This window comes from Anneissia japonica, unplaced genomic scaffold, assembly GCF_011630105.1.
Source record: "Anneissia japonica isolate Jap-2015-1 unplaced genomic scaffold, ASM1163010v1 scaffold1065_len1792383_cov172, whole genome shotgun sequence".
In the NCBI taxonomy this organism is placed as follows: domain Eukaryota; kingdom Metazoa; phylum Echinodermata; class Crinoidea; order Comatulida; family Comatulidae; genus Anneissia; species Anneissia japonica.
In genome coordinates, this window is record NW_022684135.1 from 498,436 (window position 1) to 522,425 (window position 23,990).

Below are 23,990 nucleotides of genomic sequence, written 5' to 3' on the forward strand. Positions count from 1 at the left end.
GCTATTTACAAGATGTCAGCCTGCTGTTTACGCTAATAATGTTTTGTCGAAGAAAAGTGTAACCAAATCATTAAAAAATATGTATTCCGATGACTTTGGACAAGCAGAGTTAGATGCTTTAGAATCTGCTCGAAAGCATGTAGAAAATATGCTTAAGGTAATGAGAATGGTGATCATATATATAGAAAAATGGGCGTTGGCAGTCTTCTTTGACTTGATAAGACTAGGCCTAGCTTAGTCCCTAGCTAGGCTGGGCCTACGACGAGGCGTGGCAAAGCAGGCTAGAGAGCATAGGGAGCCTAGGCTAGACCTTAGAAGCGGGCTAGGTCTGAGGCCTAGGTCAGCGGAAATACATAGTAGTACAGTAATTTATTGGAATGCGTAGCATCAATCAAGTAGGGTTGCATATTTGAATGTTTTTAATTTGAAGTTTTTCATATTGTATTGTTTATGGTTTATTCATGCTTATTCCGGCAAACAATGCTGGCAAAGCTAGGTGGAAGAACACTGCTTTGAAAAACATCGGTCTATTTTAAAAAATATTGGGCCCACCTTCTCACTTGCTTAGACAATCCAACCTAGATTATACAGTCGATCAAAAAGCCAGTTTTTTTTTTCATTTCATTGAAATATGCTTTGACCCAAAATAATTAATAAATATTATTAAATTACAGTAATAATTATTTAAATAATCTTTATCTTTTATTTCAACAAACCAATTCGCAGCATAAAAACTGAATTACATGGTGTTACAAAATGTAAAATTTACGATATAAAAATTATTTCAAGATTTTGTCATTAAAATTTTGTCATAAACAGAACTTCTGAGGCATGTTAGAGTGTTTATGAGTGTAATGGTCCAGAGATTGACTGTTACATTTAGTGAGGCAGACGAGTAAAATAGAAAGATTCAATCTTTCAACTCATAAAAATATTATTTCCATTGCACAAATACAGAACATTCATTATTTGTTATAACATGCCTAAAATAGACCCTTGCCATTTGATATTATTATGTGTAAATTTCTTCTAAATGGAAAAATTATTTCTTTAAATCAATGAAAATGATGAAATGATTATAGTCATTAAAAACAGGCAAAAAAATCCCTGATAAAACAAATCCAATTAAAAAGTGAATCAAAATTTACAAGAACCAAGTAAAAGACATTAAAAATGGTTAACATTGATTGACACTCTGAAAAGGTAAATTCCAATGCATGGTTCTTTTCTTACAAAAACAAAACAAGATTGAAACACTTTGAAAGGTATTAAAATAGAATAAAACAAAAGAACAAGTGAAATTATTGAATTGGGTAAAATAAGTAGATTAGGCCTACTTTGAAAATTGAAATACTTCTTATGCATCATTAATGTTTTTTTTTCTTTAGCGACCTGATCAATTAGAAAAAGTTGAACAATATCGAAGAAGAGAGGCTCGTAAAAAGGTGAGTAAGTCCTAAGTACTGTTTAGAAGAAATAGAAATATTGTACATTGTCACAATCTAATTGATTTCTATATAAAAAAATGTGAGATTGTTCATTGTTCCCATTCGTTGGTTTATGTTTAATAAGTATCCAATGAGGTGTAAAATTGATTGTGTGTAATGTGTGTCATGAAGATTAATTTGACTCAAGTACTACTACCACTTTAGCCTATATACCCTATATGCACATCGGAAATCAAGTAAAATATTGTATCAAATGCATTTGGATTGATTAATCTGTTTTCTATGTTATAAAACCATGGAGCAGAATATTGCTTACCGTAATTAATCCATGATATAAATATGTAATACTAGCATAGATATCAAAGCCAATTATGAAGTCATGTTACAAATTTTTTCTTTCATCATTTTAAGGTCAGATTCCAGAGGAAAAAAAATGTTTGGTATGTTGTAAAACTAATCTTTCTAAGACAGAAAAAAGTTGTTTGACGAAAATCGGGGAACAGTGAATGTGATACATATTTTTGAATATTTAAAAACTGGGGGGAAAAAGGTGTAAAACATGTTGTTTTTTCTTCTGTTTTTTAAATATTCAAAAATCGGTATCTCATTCACCGTTCCCCAGTTTTTCGTCAAACGACTTTTTTCTTTTTTAGAAAAATCTGTTCTACAAGAAAAAATTGTTTTCCTCCATAGCCTGACAATTTTGATGTTGACGAAAGTTGATAATATTTTGTTTTAAAAGTGCCATATCAAAGGCAATAGTACCAATTTTTTTCTATCTCTCTCTCTCTCTCTCCCTCTCTCTCTTGCAGGCTTCTGTTGAAGCTCGTTTGAAAACAGCAATGCAATCTCAATTGGATGGTGTAAAGACTGGATTGATGCAGTTACGTAGTGCTCATGAAGGCATAAAGGAAATAAGGCAGTGGTAAGGATTAATTAGACTTAATGGTAATCATTATATTGATGCATTTATTCTTAAATTATCTGCCACTGGTACCCAATACTTACCGATCCAGTAACTATGCTGGGGCACTGGGAGATGTGCAGGAGTGTAACAGTTTCATATCACTATGAGCCGACTTAATGCATAACACCCAATTTTGGGCAACAAAGTCAAATCAATCTTGACATATCTAAATAATTCAAGCTAATAGAGACAAACATTTTTTTTTTATATTATTATTTTATTATTTTTTATTGTATTTTATTTACTTTTTTATTTATTTATTTATTTTTTAAATTTAATTTATTGATTTATTCTGAAGAAAATTACAATAATAATATTTAACACTGCAAAATTAAATTGTTTCATCATCATTAAAGATTGTTTTTTCCTCCTTTTAATCTGTTTAGCACTGTTGAGGTGCATGATAAGTATCAGGAATGCGCTGAGCTGGCAGTCAAGCTTACATCTGTAAGGGAAGTTGCTAATGAACACAGTCAGGTATGTAGAGAAAATGTATGGTTTAGTTGGTAAGGTGCTAATAATAGTATGAAACTTTTCCCACTAGCAGTCCCTAGCATACACTACATTTTACCCTACTATTGGTCTGATGCTGCTTGTTCTAGCTGATAATAAGATTCAGGACCTTTGATGCTTAGGAGGATGGATGCTTTAAAAACATAACTGGGAAACTTTTTTTTTTAGGAATTAGACAGAATACCCTACATGGTTGGTTTACTGGATTTTTTGGTGGTCCTCTATCTTGGTATTTTGTTGAGGAACACCTGCTGAGTAGTGGCGGGGTAAAGAAAAAGTTTGTCACCTATTGCTGGTCAGGCAGTGCTTTCGACTTGTTTGCGGGTGGAGACCCTCCATAAAATCCTGTGTTTTCAATTAAAAACCAAACCATAGTTTAATAGTTTTATTGAATTTCTTAAAGGTCATTCTTATAATTAACTTAATAAAAGAAAAAAACCCCAAAAAAACATATTTTTGTATATAAAATATGATGAACAAATATAAAATAAAAATTATAATTATCCTCATGCCCACGATCAGTCTTGCAAGTTGCAAATGCTGTGGCAGTAATGGTCCCCTACTAGTGGGAATTGTGACCACGTAATCATGACAAAGATATACTTTACTTTATCAATATCCTAAAATTTTACAGCTTGCTGCAGCGGTTGAAAATCTGAAGCATATCTTCACGGTACCAGAAACTATTGAAAGAACAGAACGTCAGATAGAGGACGGCAAGCTGTTACCCGCACATAAAGGCTTGATGGACCTTGAACAATCTCGCAATGACCTTTTGTTTGAACTTCACAAGCAACCCTCCGAAAACCCGACTGATATTCATCTTCTTGAGCGATATTTTGCAAAAGTACGTCATTTTTATTCATCATCTGTTTATTATAATAGCTTTATGTTTGTATATATTATTGTAATGTGTTTGTTATCCTTTATAAATAACCAGATAAAAATTGTTTGACCATCATATATATTATTGTTATTGTTTTACTAGGTTGAACAGTTATCAGGGATGATGTATCAACAAATTAAGTTTCTGATGCAAAACGTGTTTATGGTGGTGAGGAATGAACCGTCCAAAGTTGTCACATGTCTAAGAATCATCGAAAGAGAAGAGAAGTATGGCACTTTTTTTACCGTACTCTTAGTGGCATATCTACACACACTCCCTCTTAAAAATACTTGCCTTCCACCTAGACGTGCTTCCAATTGAAAATGTTTGAAGCAAAACATTCACGCACAAGTAGATAAAAATCACCTCCTATCACTTTGTTTTTTGCAAGTTGCAGTAACACCCGCTCACAATCAAGACCACCCATTTCACCATCGTATTTGTGGATTCATTCTGTGTTTGTAGTAATGTTTTATTTTGTAATTTTCATTTGGGGGAATTCTTCCCAGTCAGTCACATGCTTTACAAATCTTCCTACATTCTGAGGTAATAAAATAAACAAATAAAAATTAATCCTAAAAAATGTGCTTTTATGGTAATAGAAATAGCTTACCATAAGTAAGGGTTTAATTTCTTTAAACAACGGATATATCCTGTAGCTGCTTGAAAGTTTAGAGTATCTAAATCTTGGCTTGAGTTAACCTTTCTTATTAACTTTAAAATGATTATGCGAATCAAACTTCCATAAGACCTGCTTCATTGAATGATTTTATGCATTCATTTTTTTGTTCTCTCCCTTTTCTTATCAGGCTAGACAACGAGTGTCAAAACAAAGAACGTATGGTTAAGTTTCAAGCACCTGGACGGCCCAAGAAATGGAAGGAAAAAATGTTCCATGAGCTGGTGAAATGTGTCACAAACAGGTAACTTTAAATTTATCATTCATTGTACTTTGTGTGATGTATGGTAGAGGCTTAGATTCGTAAACTCGTATGATTGCCTGGTCTTAGACTTTCAATGCCTGTACTTATCATATTTATTTTTAAAGTGGACTGCCACGCTTCTTTTTTCAGATATAAAATGGCTAAACGCTTTATTATTGTAGAAGCGGTTAGCATAGGGGTTCAAGATTTCAATTTGAGATTATAGGTTTGAATCTTCACTGTGAATTAAGAATTATTAATTGATATTTATTTAAAATATTTTTTTTTTGCTAGAATTGAAGGAAACCAACTTGAAGATCGAAGTCAAGATCGGATGTGGTTAGTGCGCCACTTAGAGTTGACAAGACAAATCATATTGGAGGACCTAAGAATTGTCAAAGTTGGTACAGCTTATAATATTCTAAATCACAATACAGTAGCATAGATAAGATGTACACTTCACCATTATTTAAATTGGGGGAGTAGGCACTAAAAAGAAATATGTTGTATAATTAATTTTCTTTGCATCTCAATTAATAATTGCATATTTAATAACTAGAAAATCTTTTATTTTTACTGTACACTCAATAATTAAAGATAGAATTAATCAATTGATATGATACAAAACATACAGTATAGTAAAAATCTGAGACATTTCATTTATTTATACACTGCTTTGTTTTGGTTCACAGCATCTGTGCAGTCCATGTTTTCCACCGCACTACAAGATATTTGACTACTTTGTCAAAACATATAAAGATGCTCTATCAGTCCATGTAAGTAGCATATTGCAAGTTTCCCTCCCCCTGAGTAGTGTAACAACCCCCTATTGTGGTTTACACCCAGAGTTGTGTCCTTACACCCACGATCTTTAAATCCTTGACATTTTCCTCTAATTAAAAACATTTTTTTTTTATTTTAATGTATTTATAATCAATAATCTTTTGAATTAAACAAGGTTTTATAACTTAATCAAGTGTGTATGTTTATAAAAATATGTTAAGTACATTTATTATTACACTCCTAAAGATATTATTATTATTATTATTATTATTATTGTTATTATGATATAATAACAATAATATATAGTTGCATATAAAAAAAACTAGTGGAAATTATTATATGGAGGTTAGATTAATACAGGAATTAATAAATTATTGTTTGAATTCATTAATCTAACCTAAGTATAACAATTTTTCTCTAGTGTATATATAGGCTTATAGTCACTATGCTACTCTCATAGGGGCGGGTTACAGGGATGATGTTATGATTGACTTATAATATACTGTATGTATCTTTATAATTACAGCTTCAAAATATGATATGTGATGAACTGGAACATAATGAGATCATCTCTCTTCTAACATGGCTCACTGAATATGTGTATGTATCAAGTTTATTTCATTTATGTATTTGACCAAAAACAGAATACATAATCAAATAACAATTGTCAGGTGCAGCTTAAGCAATAATTCACTATAACTCTGAGGAGTCCCCTTGTTTACAATAAGAGAAAACACAAACAAGAACTAAAACAGTAGACTCAATCCTAATTATGTAGTCTTACTGATGGCAATAGCTTAAAACATATACGATATAAGCGACTGTATGCCTTGGTCTGGAACTTGAAGCTTAAATTATACTTTATCACTTGACACTAACAATCCTGCTCTGTCAGCCGTCAAACAACTAACCAAGAAATATGATATTAAATAATCCAGCTGATATATCTATGTAGCCAAATAGTATTTAAACATTCTAGGAGCCTTCCTCAAATTTTCAGTTTTGTGTGGATTTCTTTGATAAAAAGCAAACCTCTTAGAATTTTTTTGGTTTGACATTACTGCCCTCTATATTTTGAAATTGCCATTTGGTGTTCTAGTGATCTACTGTCAATTGATCATTCAACGAAATAGTCAAATCACCAGTCGCTGAATAAAGTTGTTGTGACAACAGTGAAAATAAAGACCCTGAAACTTTGTTTTAAAACCACTTTCAATAGACCCCTATTGATTTCACACAGTGAACTCAAAGGCTATGAATTGATTGTCAGTGGCAGATCCAGGAATTTGAAATAGAGAGGGCCAAGGGAGAAACTTGCACAGATGGAGGTTTAGACCACCTCAGCCCTACCATGGTTGGGGCTGATGCTGAAATTTTATGATTATGGAAATGGTACTCTCAGGCTTAATTTGAAAATAATTTTCTTTATTCAATTTATTTTATAATTTTTGTAAAATTTAGGTGGTAGGGGAAGCCCCCTTGAATCTGCTACTGATTGTTACAGGGTACTTCTTCTCGTGTATGCATAGTAAATCATACATCAGTATCTTGTTGATATCAATTTACAATTGCAGATATAAAGAATTAGTTTCTCACAAGTATTAGGGTTACTTGTGTGTGGGGGGGGGGGACTTAATGGCTGCTTTAAATCTCCCCAGTAGTTGCTAGCCTAGTACCTACTCTGTCTGCTCCCCATGAATGTATGTTGTTGTTGTTTTTGTTTTTTTGTTTTTGTTTTTTTTTTTTTGCTTTCCAGCAGACCAATCGTCAGTTAGATCATCATGAACTAAATCATTTTTGTTTTTATTTTAGTGGACCAAACTTAATGGCGCATCATGAACTGAATATTGATGTAAAGGAACTAGAACCCCTTCTGCCAGCTCACACTGTAGAAAACCTTCAGCAACAGTACTTAAAGACCCTGCATGCCAATATCCAAAAATGGATAAATAACACCTTGGAAACAGATATTAAGGTGCCAAAAATTTATTTACATATATATTTTATTTGATATTGTCAACCTCACAGAAAGAATTCATGTCACTTAATTTCATGTTCATTTGACTTTTAATGCGCATAGCATTCCCTCCCTGCTTGAGAAGAAAATCGCATTTTAGTTTAACCCCTGATGATGAGTAGAAAGAACTTGGACGGAATTTACACTCTCTCTCCTATTAACTGTGCCGAAGCCACTTAACTCAAAATGTCATGGTTGCCCAAGACAGAATGTGAACCAAGAGCACATTTGGAGTGCATGTACACACTCCAAGATATAGGTACTACCAGCTTGTCTATGTTTGTCACTTCAATTATGCACTATACAAATTTGTGTTAAAACTTTGAGGTTTTTGATTCAACATAGCAATACAGCTGTTGTGAAACATACAGGTACTAGTTTGTTTATGCCTAGGGAAGAGAAACTTCCCTCCCTACTCAAAAAGTTTTTGGAAAAAGACAATAAAAACTTTTGAATTCTCGCACAGGTCCACAAAGGTGTCTTGGACAGACCATAACCAGTCATTTAAAAAAAGGAATATTTTAATTGATTGATCATTTGTTACAGTATTTTCTAGTAAATTGTTTTTAAAATATGGATTGATAATTTCCTAATATAGGAATGGTATCGTGAGATACCACCAGAAGCTGATAAGGAAAGTTACCTGCACACATCGTTACCTGTGATCGTGTTCCAGATGATCGAACAAAACATGCAAGTAGCCACACAGATCAGCAAGGACCTCACAACCAAAGTGCTTTTATTGTGTGTTGAAGTGCTACAGGAATTCATAGAGTTTTATCGATGTGAGTCAAGATGTAATTCAATTAATGAACTATTAGAATGTTATTTTTTATTTTTTTATTTTTTAAAGAAAGATGTTGACTAATAATAAACTTCTCGATTACCTCCTTCAGTGGATGTTAAAGATTCAGATTCTGTGAGAAATAAATATTAATTATGGAAATATGTAACGTGCAGCAGCATTCAAGGATGCATGGGTAGATCCATAATTTTGTATACTAAGGCACTAAAGGCAGGAAAACAATTTATAATATGATATCCACCAGGATTCTTTTAAATTACCAAATGAACAAAGTTCCCACTTAATTAATAACAGTCTATTAAAATATATCCTGTAGATCCAACACTAAAAGGCTGATTAAAAACATTTAAATAACAAGAATTTAATGCATATTAATTTAATGTGCTTGATTTTCTTTAATTATTACAGCTTCTATTAGAACATACAAGGACAGACATATGCAAGATCGCAGTCAGCCTCGTCACTACTTCCAGTATATGGTAGCAGTCATTAATGGGTTCCAGCAGTTTGAAGATTTCACCAGGCAGCTTGAAGTAAGTGTATTAATGGTTTTATATTCAAACACTTATCTCCTGAATATTGGCCATAGTTGTGTCAAAGGATATGTTTTCTCTTATTTTGCAGCCTGATTTGTTCCCTTAACAGGTGTGTTCCAAAGGAGGGGTTCTACTGTATGTGTAATTTATATATTAGAAGGTTTTATCTTCATCTACCTTGTTCTCATTTAAGATTATTTGTTTTATTTAAATTTAAAGCGGCGTCACTTGAACCAACCACCAGGTGAAGGTTCAACCACGGTTTTTCAAAGTCTTATGGATGCATTTGATTGTCTAGCTGGAGAATGGTAAGCAAATTCAGGTGTCAAATGATCACCATACTTATGAAAGTAGGGGAGAATTTATATAATGTTTTAATAATAATAATGGAAAAAAATGACACCAACAATAATGTGTTTAATTGATATGATGCAGTCCTCAGAAAGCCTCAAAGCATTTCATTTATACTATATAATTATACTATGAGCATTAACACTGCAACACATAAACCCTCTTCTGCTTCATGGGTAGTATTCTTTGTTGTGCATTTATACCTCCATTATTTAGCATTGATCATATGCATGCTATAGAATGTCTACCTCTTGTTCAACTACCTATTTAAACGCCTGGTGTAGATGGTAAATATGAGCTTTCGATTTGCGCGACATAACACTATAACGGAGTCATTCATCCATGACCGTCCTACATTCTCTGCACAAATTCCCCTACTTTCATTATAGTATGGTAATCATTTGAAACCTGATTTTAAGTCATGTTGCCTTTTCCATATATTGCCTCTCTGTCGTTTTTTATGTTCTTTTTCAGTTTTAATTAGGTTGATTATCTTCATGTAATTTTAATTTTAAATCTTCTTTTGTTGTAACATTTTGATGTGCTGTCTGTATGCATATATCATTTCTTTGTGTTCATGATTCATTTTGTCAACCTGTTTATGAATTATTATTTTTTGTGTGAATCTGATAAGTCATTTGTATTTTTGGTAATTATAATAATTAAATAGTAATCATAGTGTTAATTGTAATTCAGTTTGTTAAAATTTTAATTCTTTTAATTTTAATGTAATCTGTTAAGCATGTACAAATCATTACAATTCAGCCTTGTGCCTAGTTTAGATCATGGTTAGTAGTTATATCTAGCTAAATTTTAATATTTTCCTATCATATTCTTTTCTTTAGTCTTGGATTTCTTTTGGATGAAGTATTTCTTGATCTGGAACCACATAACCAGCTGCTCTTAACCAGATCCTGGTAAGATTACAAATTTTATAAAAAGATACTTAAAAAAGAAATCATTTAAACCATTGTCATGTAGGAGTTAAAATAAAACTTAGTGACTTTTAATAAGAAATTAGTTAGTTAGCCCTGTTGTTGCAAACTTTCTACTACAGAAATCGATAAATTGATTACCAGCCAATGTATGCAGAGAATACGGACCATTATTACTATGTATCTATCATTAATTGACAAAGTTTTTTTTTTTTTAACTTGTTACAAGTAGTATAAAATTAAAGACATCCTTTGGGACTGGAGTTTTAATGGTCTTTAGCAGCTTTGGTTTCTAATTAGAATAATAAAGATAAAAGACATTTGTTAATGGGACCACAAAAAAGTGTTTAATTGGAGGGGTCTTTATTTAAGGCAAGACTTTTTTTATTCCTTGTTTCACATACTTATTTTTTTAAAGATCATCAAAGGACGGTGGAATAAAAATAAAAATTAAATTTTGTTTTCTTATTTAGCAAATAGTTTTGCCAAAAACAGCGAGACGGAGAAGAAAAAAAAAATTGGTGAATGTAAAATAGGATGGTTAAATGCTTCAAATTTATATAATTAGGAAGAAATATATGTATCTTTGAATATTTCAAGGTAACAGAGGGCGCAATAAAAATAAGAAAAACTTTTATTTTTTTCTGAAATCTCCACTTTTTCCTGGTGGTGGGTGTGCTAATTAGCCAAAAATAAAATTATATTTTTATTCGAAATCATCAATATTTGCAGTCGGCGGGTTCGCTAACAATATATAAAATTTTATTGGTGAGTGTAAAATAGAATGGTGAAATGCTTCAAATTTGTATAATTTGGAAGAGATATACATATCTTTGAAGATTTCAAGGTAGTGGGGGTGCAATAAAAATAAGAAAAACTTTTATTTTCGCCTAAAGTTAAACCTTTAAAAACATGGCAGCTAACATGTTAAATAATTTTATTTTGAAAGGTTCCAAATAAATGGATCTCCATCTGTTGACACCATTTGCGTAACAGTAGAGGACTACTACAATGACTTTGTACACTTGCGTAGGCGATACTTCGGTGCAATAATGAAGGAGGCGGAGAAACGTGTCTCATTAGCATACATCACAGCAGTGATTGAAAAGTAAGTAGGAGGAGTTATAGTAATTCTAAAACACACCGTTAAAAAATGTCATTTTTTTTTTTTTTTTTTTATATTTAGCAGACTCGATAATCAAATATTGGGTTACAATTTTTCAATTTTGCTTCTTATAGCTTGCTTTTGAATATTATATTCAATTGTATTAACTTTATGAGATGCTAATTTAAAATTATAGATGATTGACTATGGAACATTTCCAATGTTTTCCTTTAATTTAGACGCATGTCATTCAAAAGCTATGAGGAGCGAAAAACTGCCTCGGAAAAAATCTGCAAGGAATCGGAACAAATTAGCCACCTGTTTAGAAGATTAACAGATGAAGATAATGTGGTTTGTATAACTTCTCATCGATATATTTTAACAATTGTTTAAGTGCGTTCACATTCGAGCAAGCTTGATTATTCAGGATTCCACTTTCGCTATAATTCATACAAGACTGCCTTGATTGACAAGTTAAAAATAATATTTTCTTTAATTTTTGTATTATACATCTATTTGAGAAGTAAATTAAAGACAAACAGCACTTTTCAGACATTCTCCTGATAATGATAATATTCAAACGTTTATACGGCGCCAATTCCAAATTGAATGATGAAAGGGGCAAGCGTTACATCTGGTCACTGGATAACGTACAATGGCAAATCCCTGGGGAGTATCCCTAGACGTTCGCTACTTCTTTAGCACACAAAACTAGAACATTAAATGCCACAACATCCTACCAGGTACCCATTTATACTCCTGGGTAGAGAGAGACAAACTTAGATAAAGTGCCTTGCCCAAGGACACAAGCGACTTGCACAGCGAGAGTTTCAAACCCCTGACCTCAAGGTTGGGAGTCCAAGCCACAATCGATGAAGACCATCTTAAGCTTGTGCAATGATAAATTTGTTGGACTGAAAAGTGCTGTTTGTCTTCAATTTACTGTTTATCATCTAGACTAACATGCCTACCCTACCTAAATTATCTATTTGAGAAGATAAATGGACAGTGTTTTTTGCTATCAATTTAGGACAGTATATGCACAAATACAACTTAACACAATTATTGAGGAATTTGCTAGACAGAATGCTGTGCAGTAGGCATTGGCTTAAATGTACTGAATGAGAAGAAACTACTACCTTGTACTGTACATGCAAATGATGGTCTGTATATAACAATAATAATAAGTTGAGATGTTGGCCATCCAACATAGCTACTTTATTGTCTCAATTTTCCCCCTCAGTGTTCACCAATTGATGCTGTTTCTGTGATGGTTGAGCTGATCCGTCTAAAGGACACGTCTTTACTGTCGCTTGAAATCTCGGTAAAGTGTTTTTATTAATTTTAATCAATAATGAACATATTTTAATATCAACCTAAATTTGTATGTCAAAGACATTTTTTTCTGTACTGTAATACATTTGAACTTTTCTTTTACATTTGCAGGGTTTGGTCAGCAAGTTCCCTGATGTTCGAACTGAACACGTGATCAATTTACTAGCAATGCGAGAAGACATGGGAACATCAAATGCAAGACAGGTATGTAATTGAATCACTCAAAATTGATACAATAATTCTAGTTCAAACGATTTCCCTGAATAAAGATGTTTGGCCAACTCCCCCCCCCCCCCACCACTTCTTAATGGCACCCCCACTGTTGGTGATGTGAAGGATCAGAAACCATATTAATTATTCAATTGTAATAAGCGGTTGGCGCAACAATTGTGACTCTCAACATTGCGATCAGGGGGTTTGGAACCCTCACTGCACAAGTTACTTGTGTCCTTGGGCACGACACTTTATCTACGTTTGTCTCTCTGCCTAGGAGTATAAATGGGAAGGCCTACTAGAATATGCTGGGAAGGCAAAACAGAATGTTATGCTGGAGGAGTGGCGAACCCCCCACATCCTTGCACAGAAAAATATTTTCAATTATTCTCATTTTATTCTAACAGCTATTATTTAAATTTACAAATATTGCAAGGAATTTTAAATACAAGGTTATGACAATAGCGAAAATGATAATATAATATTAATAATACTTGTTTAGCTCTTAAAAGCAATTAAACTAATGTTTGATTAGGATGTAATGGATGATATGTAGTAAGATTCTTCTTAGACCAGCAGAAGATTAAAGTCTATAATTTGTTATTGATAATTTTCATTCATTTGTTGAAATACAAAATTTGTTTTCAATTTCAGATTGTAATCGACACACTTGAGCAAGACGATCGCCAGAGATTTGGTGGTCAACAGTCGCAAAGAACCATCTTTTCAGAAATTCGAACAAAATAAAATTTATTTTTCCCAGTACTTTAACCATTTGTGAATGAATATGTGAATGCCTGCTACAAGTATTACAACAATAACATTTTTATCTTTACCCTTCAGTGTTCTGTATTAATGTATCTAAAGGCAGAATAAGGTTTGCATGCTCCCAATAGCAGAATTTTGAAATTGTATCAAGTGTGCATGAAGACTGCATTTTATATACATAACACTCTATTTATTTAAAGCCAGGCTCCAGAGAAACAAAAATGCTTGGTATGTTGTAAAAGACACTGAATGCTGCTACAGTAATATTTACAAAACTGGAGGAAAAAGAATTACTGTATGTTCCTTTTGTTTTTTCCTCTGGCACTGGCTTTAATGCATATTTCAGTGTTCAAAATTCACTGCATATTTCTGCTACTACACAAATGATGAAGGCGGCCACAGAAGCAGTCTTTCAAAAGTGATGGTTGAGTCATTGGTCGATGTGTGATTTATCACCCTTCTGGACAATACAGAAAAACCGTCAACTTATCAGAATAGACCATAGAGGTATAATAGGAATACTAGAGCGCTAACTGCTGTGTATTCGATGTTCAAAATATGCTGAGCTGTGTGGTGTGCTAATCATCATTTTAATGTTGTCCTCAACGTAACTTTACAGTTTTTAAAAGCTATGTTGTAACTTGAGCATCACGGTGTAGCGTACACGATGTCGATTTTCATTTCTCAGTACAGTACTGAATTTTTAAATCAGATACTCCACTTGGCCTCTTTTTGGATACGATAGTTTAATGAATTGTTATTAATAATAATAACGATTAATAAAATAATAGTCAGAGGGCTTATTTATTGTTGGAATATGTATTCTAATTATGAAGGTGGCATTTTCCTACGGTGGCCATCTTGGCATATACAACTCTGCATTGCTTTAGGAGATAATATACCTTAACGACAGTGTTAAATCATAGGCAAACGTGTGCGTTTGTGAGATGCACATATTCCTGGCCTTGTCCTGATTGGTCAGTTAAGTTTGATTGACACTCCGGAAAGATCCATTATACTGTACTACCTAATTTTACGCAAGATAATATATTTTAATGTACCATATTAGACTTTTTTTTAATTGATGCTCTAGCATATTAAGTATGTACTGTATATATATATACATATCTGCATGACAGATACTAAAGAGAGATATATTAAAATAAAGAAAGTACTCTGATATACAAAGTTTTGTGCAAATTTATTTTCTGTAAAGTGTTTGAAATAGAACAAATTTTTACTGTTTAGACATATATATCTTCAAGATACATACACAATTTTTCATTTAAGTCGTGCAAAACCCCCCCCCTCTCCCCACTTTCTCTGGCTAATTCAAACACAAATGTATCGCAGTAGTGCCAGGATTTGCCTGACAGGGGGTCCAATGTCCCCAAAGAGAGAGCGTAGCGGGCATGGTTGGTCATTTCTTAAATCTCTCATTGATGGTCCAGAGGGCGAAGCCCAGAAACTATGTCTATTTAGGTGTTTCAAAGGCTTATTTGTCAATTTTTGAGTTTATTGTACTAATATGTAAAAACTACATAAACACATTTCACTAATGACTGGTAGATGCATGATTACAGAAAAATTAAATTTGTTTCTTAAAACCCTAATTTTTATTTTTCAAGCAGCTCTACAGCAAATGTATTTCGGGGAGCTGAGTATGTGTTCCATACGTGTTTGATCCAATGACCGACATAGTAATATGTTCAGCACATTGAGAGCTTCCTTATATGCGCTATATAAGAATGAACTATTATTATTATAATTTATTTGGGACCTATGACTTCTTTTTTATGACGGTTCCTTTCAATGATTGTAAGGAAAAAGGAATGCAACAATTGGACATTGAGGTCTTTGAGTTGATTACAACTTGTCTTTCTGGCTTTCAAAATGACTTCAACTCTGGTAAAAACATCAGTCGTCATCTTGCGTCGAACACCACCACTAATTGCATTGGTTAAAGAAAAGGTTTGTTTATTGATATATGTCCACTAAAATCTAAATTACAAATCAAACAATTAGCAAGATATTGTGATTGGAAATAAACCTAGGCAAGATGTATTAATTGTCCCATGAAAAATACCAAAACACATCATAAAAGCATTTTTGAATTAACTTGCTCATATGGAAGCAATATAAAATTATCAACTTCAACATAGAACAAGTATTATTTTTATCATTATTAATTTATTATCATTATTACATATGTTTTAAATTCATAATTTCTATGCTCAAATTGATAATTTGTAAGTTACTGCAAAATGAGCAAGTTAATTTCAAAATTTTTTTTAAATGATTTTTGTCATTTTCAAGGGGGACAATATACAGTATCTTTAAGATGTGGAAATTATTATAAACATCAAACATGATTTCTTTTTTTTTTTGATACATTCAATTAATTTGTTTCAACATTATTGTGGACTTAATTGTTCGATATAACAAAGAAGATTGCTTGGCTTCTCAACTTTCAAAGAGCCAACAGGCAAACTACTGCAATGTATAAGTGGTTTGGCGCAGCGTGAAAGGTTTGGTTTCCCAACCTTGAGGTCGGGGTTTCAATCCCTCGCTGTGCATTTCGCTTGTGTCCTTGAGCAAGACACTTTATCTGCATTGCTTCTCTCCACCCAGGAGTATAAATGGGTACCTGGTGGGGTTGCTTGCTCCTGCGCTGAATACAGCTTTCTTTGCAGTACCTGCAGAGAAAGGCGCTATATAAATATTTGAATATGAATATACACTATATATATATCATTGTAAAGGATACTCCTCTTTGTCCTTTTCTTGTACATTATTCTGTATCCACATTCTCTGCATCTAATAGGATCCCTTGGTTTGATTTCATTTTCTTGATGGCACTCTGTCAACAAAAAAAAAAAAAAAACTTTACTAAAATAAGAATTGAAAAATATATGCTGAAATGTTAAGGATTTTATGTACTGTATGATGGTGTGAATGGTTGAGATGAGTGAATTCTGAGTGTGCCAACTACAGCCAGCAGCTGTGGGAGAATGCATTCAGAGGTGGCTTAAGCTGTTCTGAAAATTTATATAAAAGGCCAGAGGGGTTCAAAGGGTGTGAATCTCTAGTGAGGTGTAGGGGAACTATTGGTGCCTAGAGAAGCTTGGCAATTTTGGCCATTTTAAGCTGTTTTAGGATGTATTATGCAAAATAATTTAAAAATTTCTTTCTTTTTCTTTTTTTTTTTAGAAAAGGGAGGGGGGGGGGGGGTGTTGGTTTAATCATGGCCAACACAGATTTCACCTGCCGATGGTGGTTTAGCCTCATTGTAGATACCACTGGTCAGCAAGGTGAGGAAGTTCACGTAAGTCTACTATTACGTAAGGTTAACTCATGCACTAACTTGTGTCCAAATGTTTTACTAAAGTTATCCTTTAAGTTTTATCCACACTATCATGTTTTACAGTATGTGACAAATTTGAGTGAAGGGCTCATATGCATCATGATGATATCATATTACATACATCCATATAAGGGTCTGGTGATGTCATATCATACCCTTACAATTTGATAGCATGGACAGAGATAAGATCTTACCACCACATATGTAGATCATTGCTTGTCTCGGAGGTGGAGGTGCAGCCCCATCTTTAGCTTGCTCCATAATGCTTTGTTAATAGCTATTTGAATTCAATCTATAAAAAATAAAGTGTATTTACATCATAATTTAATACAGAAATGTACTCAGCAACAGTTAAGTTACTGCAGGCCCTACATAATAGTAGACTCGATTGAATAAGCCTTTGAAACCTCTAAATTGTCATACTTTGGGTGGATTCACCCCCTGGACCACTTTCCAAAGATTTTGAGCGCCGTCCAACCACGCCCTCTATGCCCTTGTCAGGGACCTTGCCCTCCCCCTATTCGGGAAATCCTAGTGCCGCCACTGACCACTATGAATATAGTATATAAAGCTATGTAGTAAGGCCACGGGAATGAAAGTTGTAGGTTTGCGTCCACCGCCCGCATGCCTAAAAAGCTACTGCACGAAAATTTTCATTATTTTGAAAAGTTCATTATTTTGAAAAAAAAATATACTTCGTTTTAAAAAACGGACTTTCTAAGTCGTAAACAGACAGAAAAACGATCTATTCATCACTGATCGCTCGTCGCAAACACCAAGCGAAAGCAGGCCTGGCCACATCGCACCATGATTGCCGATCAATGCTGAGGTCATTTACGGGTCAAATCGATCTTTCTGACCAATAGGAAATCTCGTATGTTTAAAGAGGTCTTAAATGTAGAAAAGGATCTGTTTTATAGGCTAGTGTACATTTTATGACTATAAGCATTGTTTTTGGGGAATAAATAAAATTACCAATGCCGCGGCTTGTGGACATCAATATAAAAAAAATATTGAATAATGAAAAATGAAAAAAATGCCTCATGTGTTTTAAAAATTTTTCGGACGAAAACCTACAACTTTCATTCTCGTGGCCTAATGTAAATGTGTACCTATTGTTCTTTTTTTCAACAGTACAAACAGGTACTGCTGGACACCTACTGTAATAGACTTGTCCCTTAAAAAAAATTAACTAATAAGGTCGTCAGACATCATCATATTTATGATCATATAAATGGCCAATCAATGAAATAATCTAGGCTAGACCAACCTAGGCCTACTAGGCGCAGGGCCTATTTTACAAATAAATTAAAATAAAAAAAGCTGTAAAAAAAAACAATACATGCAAACTAGCCTAGCCTACGCCCTATGTTTTAAAATATTCTAGGCTAGAACTATAATATTAAATTTTGGCTGAGATTTGACTAGGCCTATAAACTTGGTCGTCTCTGTCTAGTTTAACCTAGGCCCAGGGCAGTTTAGCAGCGGCGGTGGAGCCAGGCAGGACCAGCCTTAGTTACGACAACCAGCGCAGCAGCTGAAACTTTGGAAGAGAGTGTGGTAGGCCTAGGCTAACTATCTATACAATTACATGGCATCGCACGGCTGAATTTTGGCAAAAATCATGACAAATAAGAATATCAACAGCATTATTATAAATATATGAAACATTTATGAAACAATACCGAACAGTTTGGAATATTCATCAAGTGCGCGAACGCCGAAATGGTGGCTGGCCGGGGTGGTAGTACACATGACCTTTCACATTCAACGCACCTAGCTTTCAGCATCCAGCCTGCATCAGCATGCCTCTTGTTGACAATTAAAGAATAGAGCAATTACAAATAATTTTTTTTTTTTCTTCTATCCTTATTTTCATCATATTTTGTGATTCGGATACATCACCAGATATTTGGATTCCAATGGAGTCAAAAACTTGAGTGAAGTTTTAAATAGGATTTAAACATTTAACCATTGGACGACTGGATTTCTAAGGATATAGCAGTCCGCGAAAATTCAAAGCAGCAGCAGACAGATAGCGCGATTAATTCGTTCACACCAAGAAAGTGAGCGCCAAGAAGAAGTGGGGAAAATGATTATTTCATTAGTGTTTTAATTCACTTCGAAAACTGCCAGCATCACATTCATTGAAGATATAGCCTAGTGTCAGGTAAAATCCAGATCTATATATTTTATTTTGAGAGAATATTTGTGCCCTGAACGACAATTGCCTGGTAATTTGGAAAAGCCCTTCTTGCTTGTTGGTTAGGCTAGGCTAAATATAGCCTAGGCCTAGGATGTTGTATGGACTAACTAACGAATAATTGTCTATTGTTCTCCCTCAAGGACACCCAACGAAAGCCAGTGCTAAGCACGCATTTCGTTGAACTAGCCATAGCACAGGCTTTAGTTACAGTCATTAAAGCTTATCATATATGGTATAGATAGGCCTAGGATTTATAAATTTAAATTAAAATTTTATAGCCTAGGACTAGGCCTAGGTTATCAAATACACCAGTTTAACAAACCATGATACAAACAAACAAGTGTTTTACAATAAATATTTTCATTATTAAATAACATTTTTAGGTTAAATTTAAATAAAAAAAACTAAATGTTTACCGCATCATTTATTTCAAAAGCATAAAAAACCAATGTAATTTTGTGACTGGAAATACATTTTCTTTAAAAAACAATAAAATTAAACCAGTTTTTATACATTATTTACAATATTCTTGCCAAATAAAAACAGTCTCTTCCTCATCGATAAAAATTTAAGGCCCGCCCTCAATATTTTTTATTTTTTTTTAAATAGAGTGATATTCTAATAATTTCTTCTACGTGCCATTATCATCAACACATAATGATTTTGTTCTTTACCAGTCTTTTGAATTGAATATAATGTTTTTTTTTACAATAATCTTTTTCAGTGTTAAAAAAAAAGAAGTACAGTAATGGATACTTTTGGGTCCTGCATTAAACGATCTCGGCTACCTTCCTTAGATGCATTATCAGTGAGGAATCTGTCAAAACGCAGTCAATCTTGGCCTTTGAGTCAGCCATGTACACCAGAAAAAAAGAACTTGCCATTAATAGGGGCTGCATCACCACTTCATTTAAGGTGTTTGAAAGAGACAGCTGCAGATTCACCACTACTGACAAGTACACCATGGTCATTCCGTAACCTCTCGTTAGATTCATTAATCGAGAGGTCAGGCTCGCAGTCTTTCATGTATGACGAATGGCTGACGCCGATCCAAACAAAAGAAATCAACATCAGTGGTCTCACCAAACCAGAAATTGATCCATTATATTTTGAAGACATTGCAAAGAATCTTTTTTATGAACCAGAGCAGTTAAATAATGAAAACAGTAAAGAAAAATGTAAAACAACTATAGAATCTGTGACATCATCATACAGTTCAGGTGTTGATGATTCTACTGCACCACAATCTCAAGAACTATCATCATCAGTTATGTTGGTTAGAAGTTCATCGTCATTTGAACAAAGTTCCCTGGTTGATAGTGGTTACATATCAAGCTCTATGGACAGTACATTTTTAATTGGCAAGAAGATGGGCCTGAGACATTGTGACATTTTATCTGAGTTGTTAAATGTTGAACCTAACATCGTTGACCAAATAGTATCGTACTTATCTCCCGATGATCTTCAAAGGTAAAATATCACATCAACATTTGCCAGTGAATCATACCAGGACATTATTAATGTGATTATTCTGTTTACATTTTATTACATAATTTTATGTTAAATCCAGATTTACTATATAATAGGCCCTACTGGAAAGTAAATTATTTTTTTTAATTAGAAAATCACCCATGTTTTTAAGGATTGAATCAATAAGGTGGCCCTATAAAAAAAATATTAGTTTATCACCCTATCTAGGCGGGAAAAGTTATGAGGGAGGGAGGCTTTTTATTTTTTATTATGTTAAAGCCAAATATTACCCTTGGGTTGTTTGCTGGTGCATTGATATTCAAAGTAAAACATGATAGAGATAATATCTAACTATTTACAGTACTAAACAAAATTTCAAAAATAATACTTTTTTCCAAACAAAAAATTCAAAAATTTGTTTTTTTAATACCATAAAAGACATGCGCATGAGTGAGATAAACTAATAATTTTTTTGTATTGGGCCTAATGATATTTGAAGGTACAGTAAGATAGGTGTGACTGCCAACATGCAGTTCGACTCAATTTCAAGTTCTTTTATTTTTTCTTTCAGTGTGTCCTGTGTATGTAGTTCGTGGAAAGAATTCTGTGATGAGTCAAAATTAGTTCAAGATATGAAGAAAAAATCAACAGTCTCTCAAAAGAATAAAGTAAGCATGGTTTTAAAAAAAACATAATTTAAACTTGTTTTTGTTTATATTATTATATGACGCTGTTAATTCCAAGGCTTATAAATAATTCACGAAAGTTAGTAATTCATTCATCACTCTTAGCGACGCATTGTGTACTCCCTCTCGTATTCCTTTGCACTTAAGATTAATATTGTCTTAATAATTTTAATTTTCCTTTGATACTTCACAGGAAAACCACATGAAAACGGCAGTTGTGAAAGAGACAACATCTATGAATTGTCCATTGAAAGAGGTTCAACGTAAGAATTCACATAGAGAATGTATAGCACAATCACCCGTCAAAATTTCCCTAAATAACCAATTGTCAACTAGAAGGCATAACATGTTTAGAGAGGTGAGTTTTGTATTACTGTATTTAATAATGTATTTTGTTACGTGGTTGATATTTTACGGGATGTACCGTCAATTTGTGACTGCATAAGTTGAACATTTGTTTGTTATTTTTTTCTGATATTTATAGTCATTATCACAAAATTGGTCTATTGTAATTAATTTTCATTCTTCAATCATTTAAAATGATAAATTTTATTGTAGTTATTTTCACCAATCACTGTTCTTTCCCATTGAATGAATATTCTATTTATTATTCAGGTTATACATTATTCTTAGTGCCCAATTATTGATAACATTATTGTTAAAATTTATCGTCTAAAGCACTAATACTGTACACTGCATTTTGTACATTAAACCTTACAAAATAATAGTGTAGTGTAAATTGTCCCTACTATACAATAGAACATTCCATATAGACTCTATGATCAATAAAAATTATGCACTCTGCACTAAGTGTAAATAGATTTTTCTTTCCCAAACACAAGTTTACATAGCATTTACCACTGCCACCACTTTATTACGTAGACGAAATTAAATATGTTAATAATAAAACATATTTTTTATTTTGTAGGCTGCGTCAGATCTTCTGGTTGACGAGTCGTTATCTAAGTGCCCTCGATGCTGCTCTCCAGCAAAACTTAGTATGAATAGACAACGTGGAAATTGCAAACGCCGATCTTGTATGTTTGACTTTTGCGTTTCCTGTCATACAAACTTCCACAGGGGCACCCCTTGCAAAGTTAGCCCAAGGCGCATTTCCAAGAAAGGTAATGTAGTCGGTAGTAAAAGTAGTAAAGGCAATCTACGACGGCTTTGACCACCCCTGTAGTTTTTTTTATTTCAACTCCAGGGTATAATTAAATAGGTTTGTTACTGTAGCTTACTTCATGAATTATTAAAAATTAGACAATGTATTGACAATTTTGTATTGTTAAACATGAATTGTATTGAAAAAATTTTAATAGATGTAAAAATGTATGTTTTTCAAATTTGTTGAACTGAATGTGTATTTTGATCAAAATTTATTTGTGTATTTGGTAAATCTAAATATTTTGAATACTTTCATATTTTGTGCTTTAAAACATGTTTAAACAGCATTTGTCAGTATTCTACTATTATTACAGTATGATGTGCTCCATAATAGTTTCTACAATTGCCACTTTAAAGCACTATTTCTTGTTAGGAGTGGAACAGTATTTTGATGTATTGTTTAAATCAGATAAGTGTTAACAATTTGTATTGATGTTTAAGAACTGATAATGATTAATATGCAATGAGTGTTCCTATAATGTTTTTAAAAATCAGTAAATTATGAATGAATTTGTTTACCAATGAGAATTTTTCACATACTTCAAGTACGGTATATTGTATTTATTTGATGTATTGTAACAGTAATTAGGTTGCTGGCGACCTGTTTTGTAATTAAATTAGACGAAATTATTTCAGATGATGACCCAAGAATATTTTATTGAATTTGTGGTTTCATAAAACTTTGTATAAATTTGTGATTTGCTAATAGACTTTTGAATTTAAATGTTTCTCTGTAAAATGCAGTCTTCCAATACACTTTGACTATATACAGTATTTACAGTGTACACTTGAAATAAATATTTTGTTGAAATCAGTTTTTAAAAATGTTGTTTATTTTCAATTTATTTGTGGCCATTGATCCTACTCTTTCATTTTAACAAACATAGCTTAGCATGTTAAACACTACTCTAATAGTCTCTAATTTGTTATTATTTTTCTCATGCTGGACAGCGCCACCAACGAGAAAGTTAATTTAGAGACGGAATAAAAGAAATCGAGTATGGGACGCAAATTAAATTAGGTATGGTGCGCACTACGTGCAATAAAGAGTGAGTAACCCAAAATTAGGGCCTGGAACCTACTACTCCAATAGACAAATTTTATGATAGGAGTCGTGTGACCTACTGTGGGTAAACAAACCAGGCTTGTGATGTGTGAGTGACTATTCCTACAGTTTTAGTATAGCGGTTGCGAGTTGTTTCTGCTGTAAAGGCGCATAGTTGATGTTGAATAACAGTTGGGTTAAAATGCCAGTAAACTTGAACATTGTCAACAGTTTTCTAATGCTCCAAATGAAAAATTACAGTAAGCACCTGCATATCAGCAGCCAGTTTAGGTATGTGAGCGAGTGGGACACACTAATATTTTAAATTTATTATAATATAGAGATTTATACTGCGCCTTTTGCTAAGGATACAAGACTCTAGCGATGTTCTTTATTATTACCCCTGGTCATCGGATCCATAATCAAACCAGCACAAAGTGCAACCTCCTCCACTCCCTGGGAGAGTA

The 23,990-nt window shown here is 33.1% G+C and overlaps 2 protein-coding genes across 2 annotated transcripts; both read left to right on the forward strand.

Annotated features, from left to right (window-relative positions):
- LOC117103825 (exocyst complex component 3-like) lies at positions 1 to 14,773 on the forward strand. The gene is made up of 20 exons (XM_033244457.1): positions 1 to 157; positions 1,389 to 1,445; positions 2,261 to 2,373; positions 2,802 to 2,892; positions 3,563 to 3,775; positions 3,917 to 4,041; positions 4,624 to 4,737; positions 5,032 to 5,137; positions 5,430 to 5,513; positions 6,047 to 6,120; positions 7,333 to 7,495; positions 8,136 to 8,322; positions 8,751 to 8,875; positions 9,098 to 9,186; positions 10,075 to 10,146; positions 11,114 to 11,272; positions 11,509 to 11,620; positions 12,513 to 12,593; positions 12,716 to 12,808; positions 13,472 to 14,773. Exons 1-20 carry the CDS (start codon positions 80 to 82, stop codon positions 13,562 to 13,564), a joined length of 2,229 nt encoding a protein of 742 aa, XP_033100348.1. The 5' UTR covers positions 1 to 79; the 3' UTR covers positions 13,565 to 14,773.
- Positions 14,774 to 18,953: 4,180 nt separating this feature from the next.
- Positions 18,954 to 22,786, forward strand: LOC117103851 (F-box only protein 5-like; the record flags this gene model as incomplete). The annotated part of the gene is given in 5 exon segments (XM_033244469.1): positions 18,954 to 19,119; positions 19,880 to 20,625; positions 21,197 to 21,293; positions 21,505 to 21,669; positions 22,240 to 22,786. Coding segments are annotated over 4 exon segments (1,230 nt in total). The 5' UTR covers positions 18,954 to 19,119; positions 19,880 to 19,903.
- Positions 22,787 to 23,990: the final 1,204 nt, after the last annotated feature.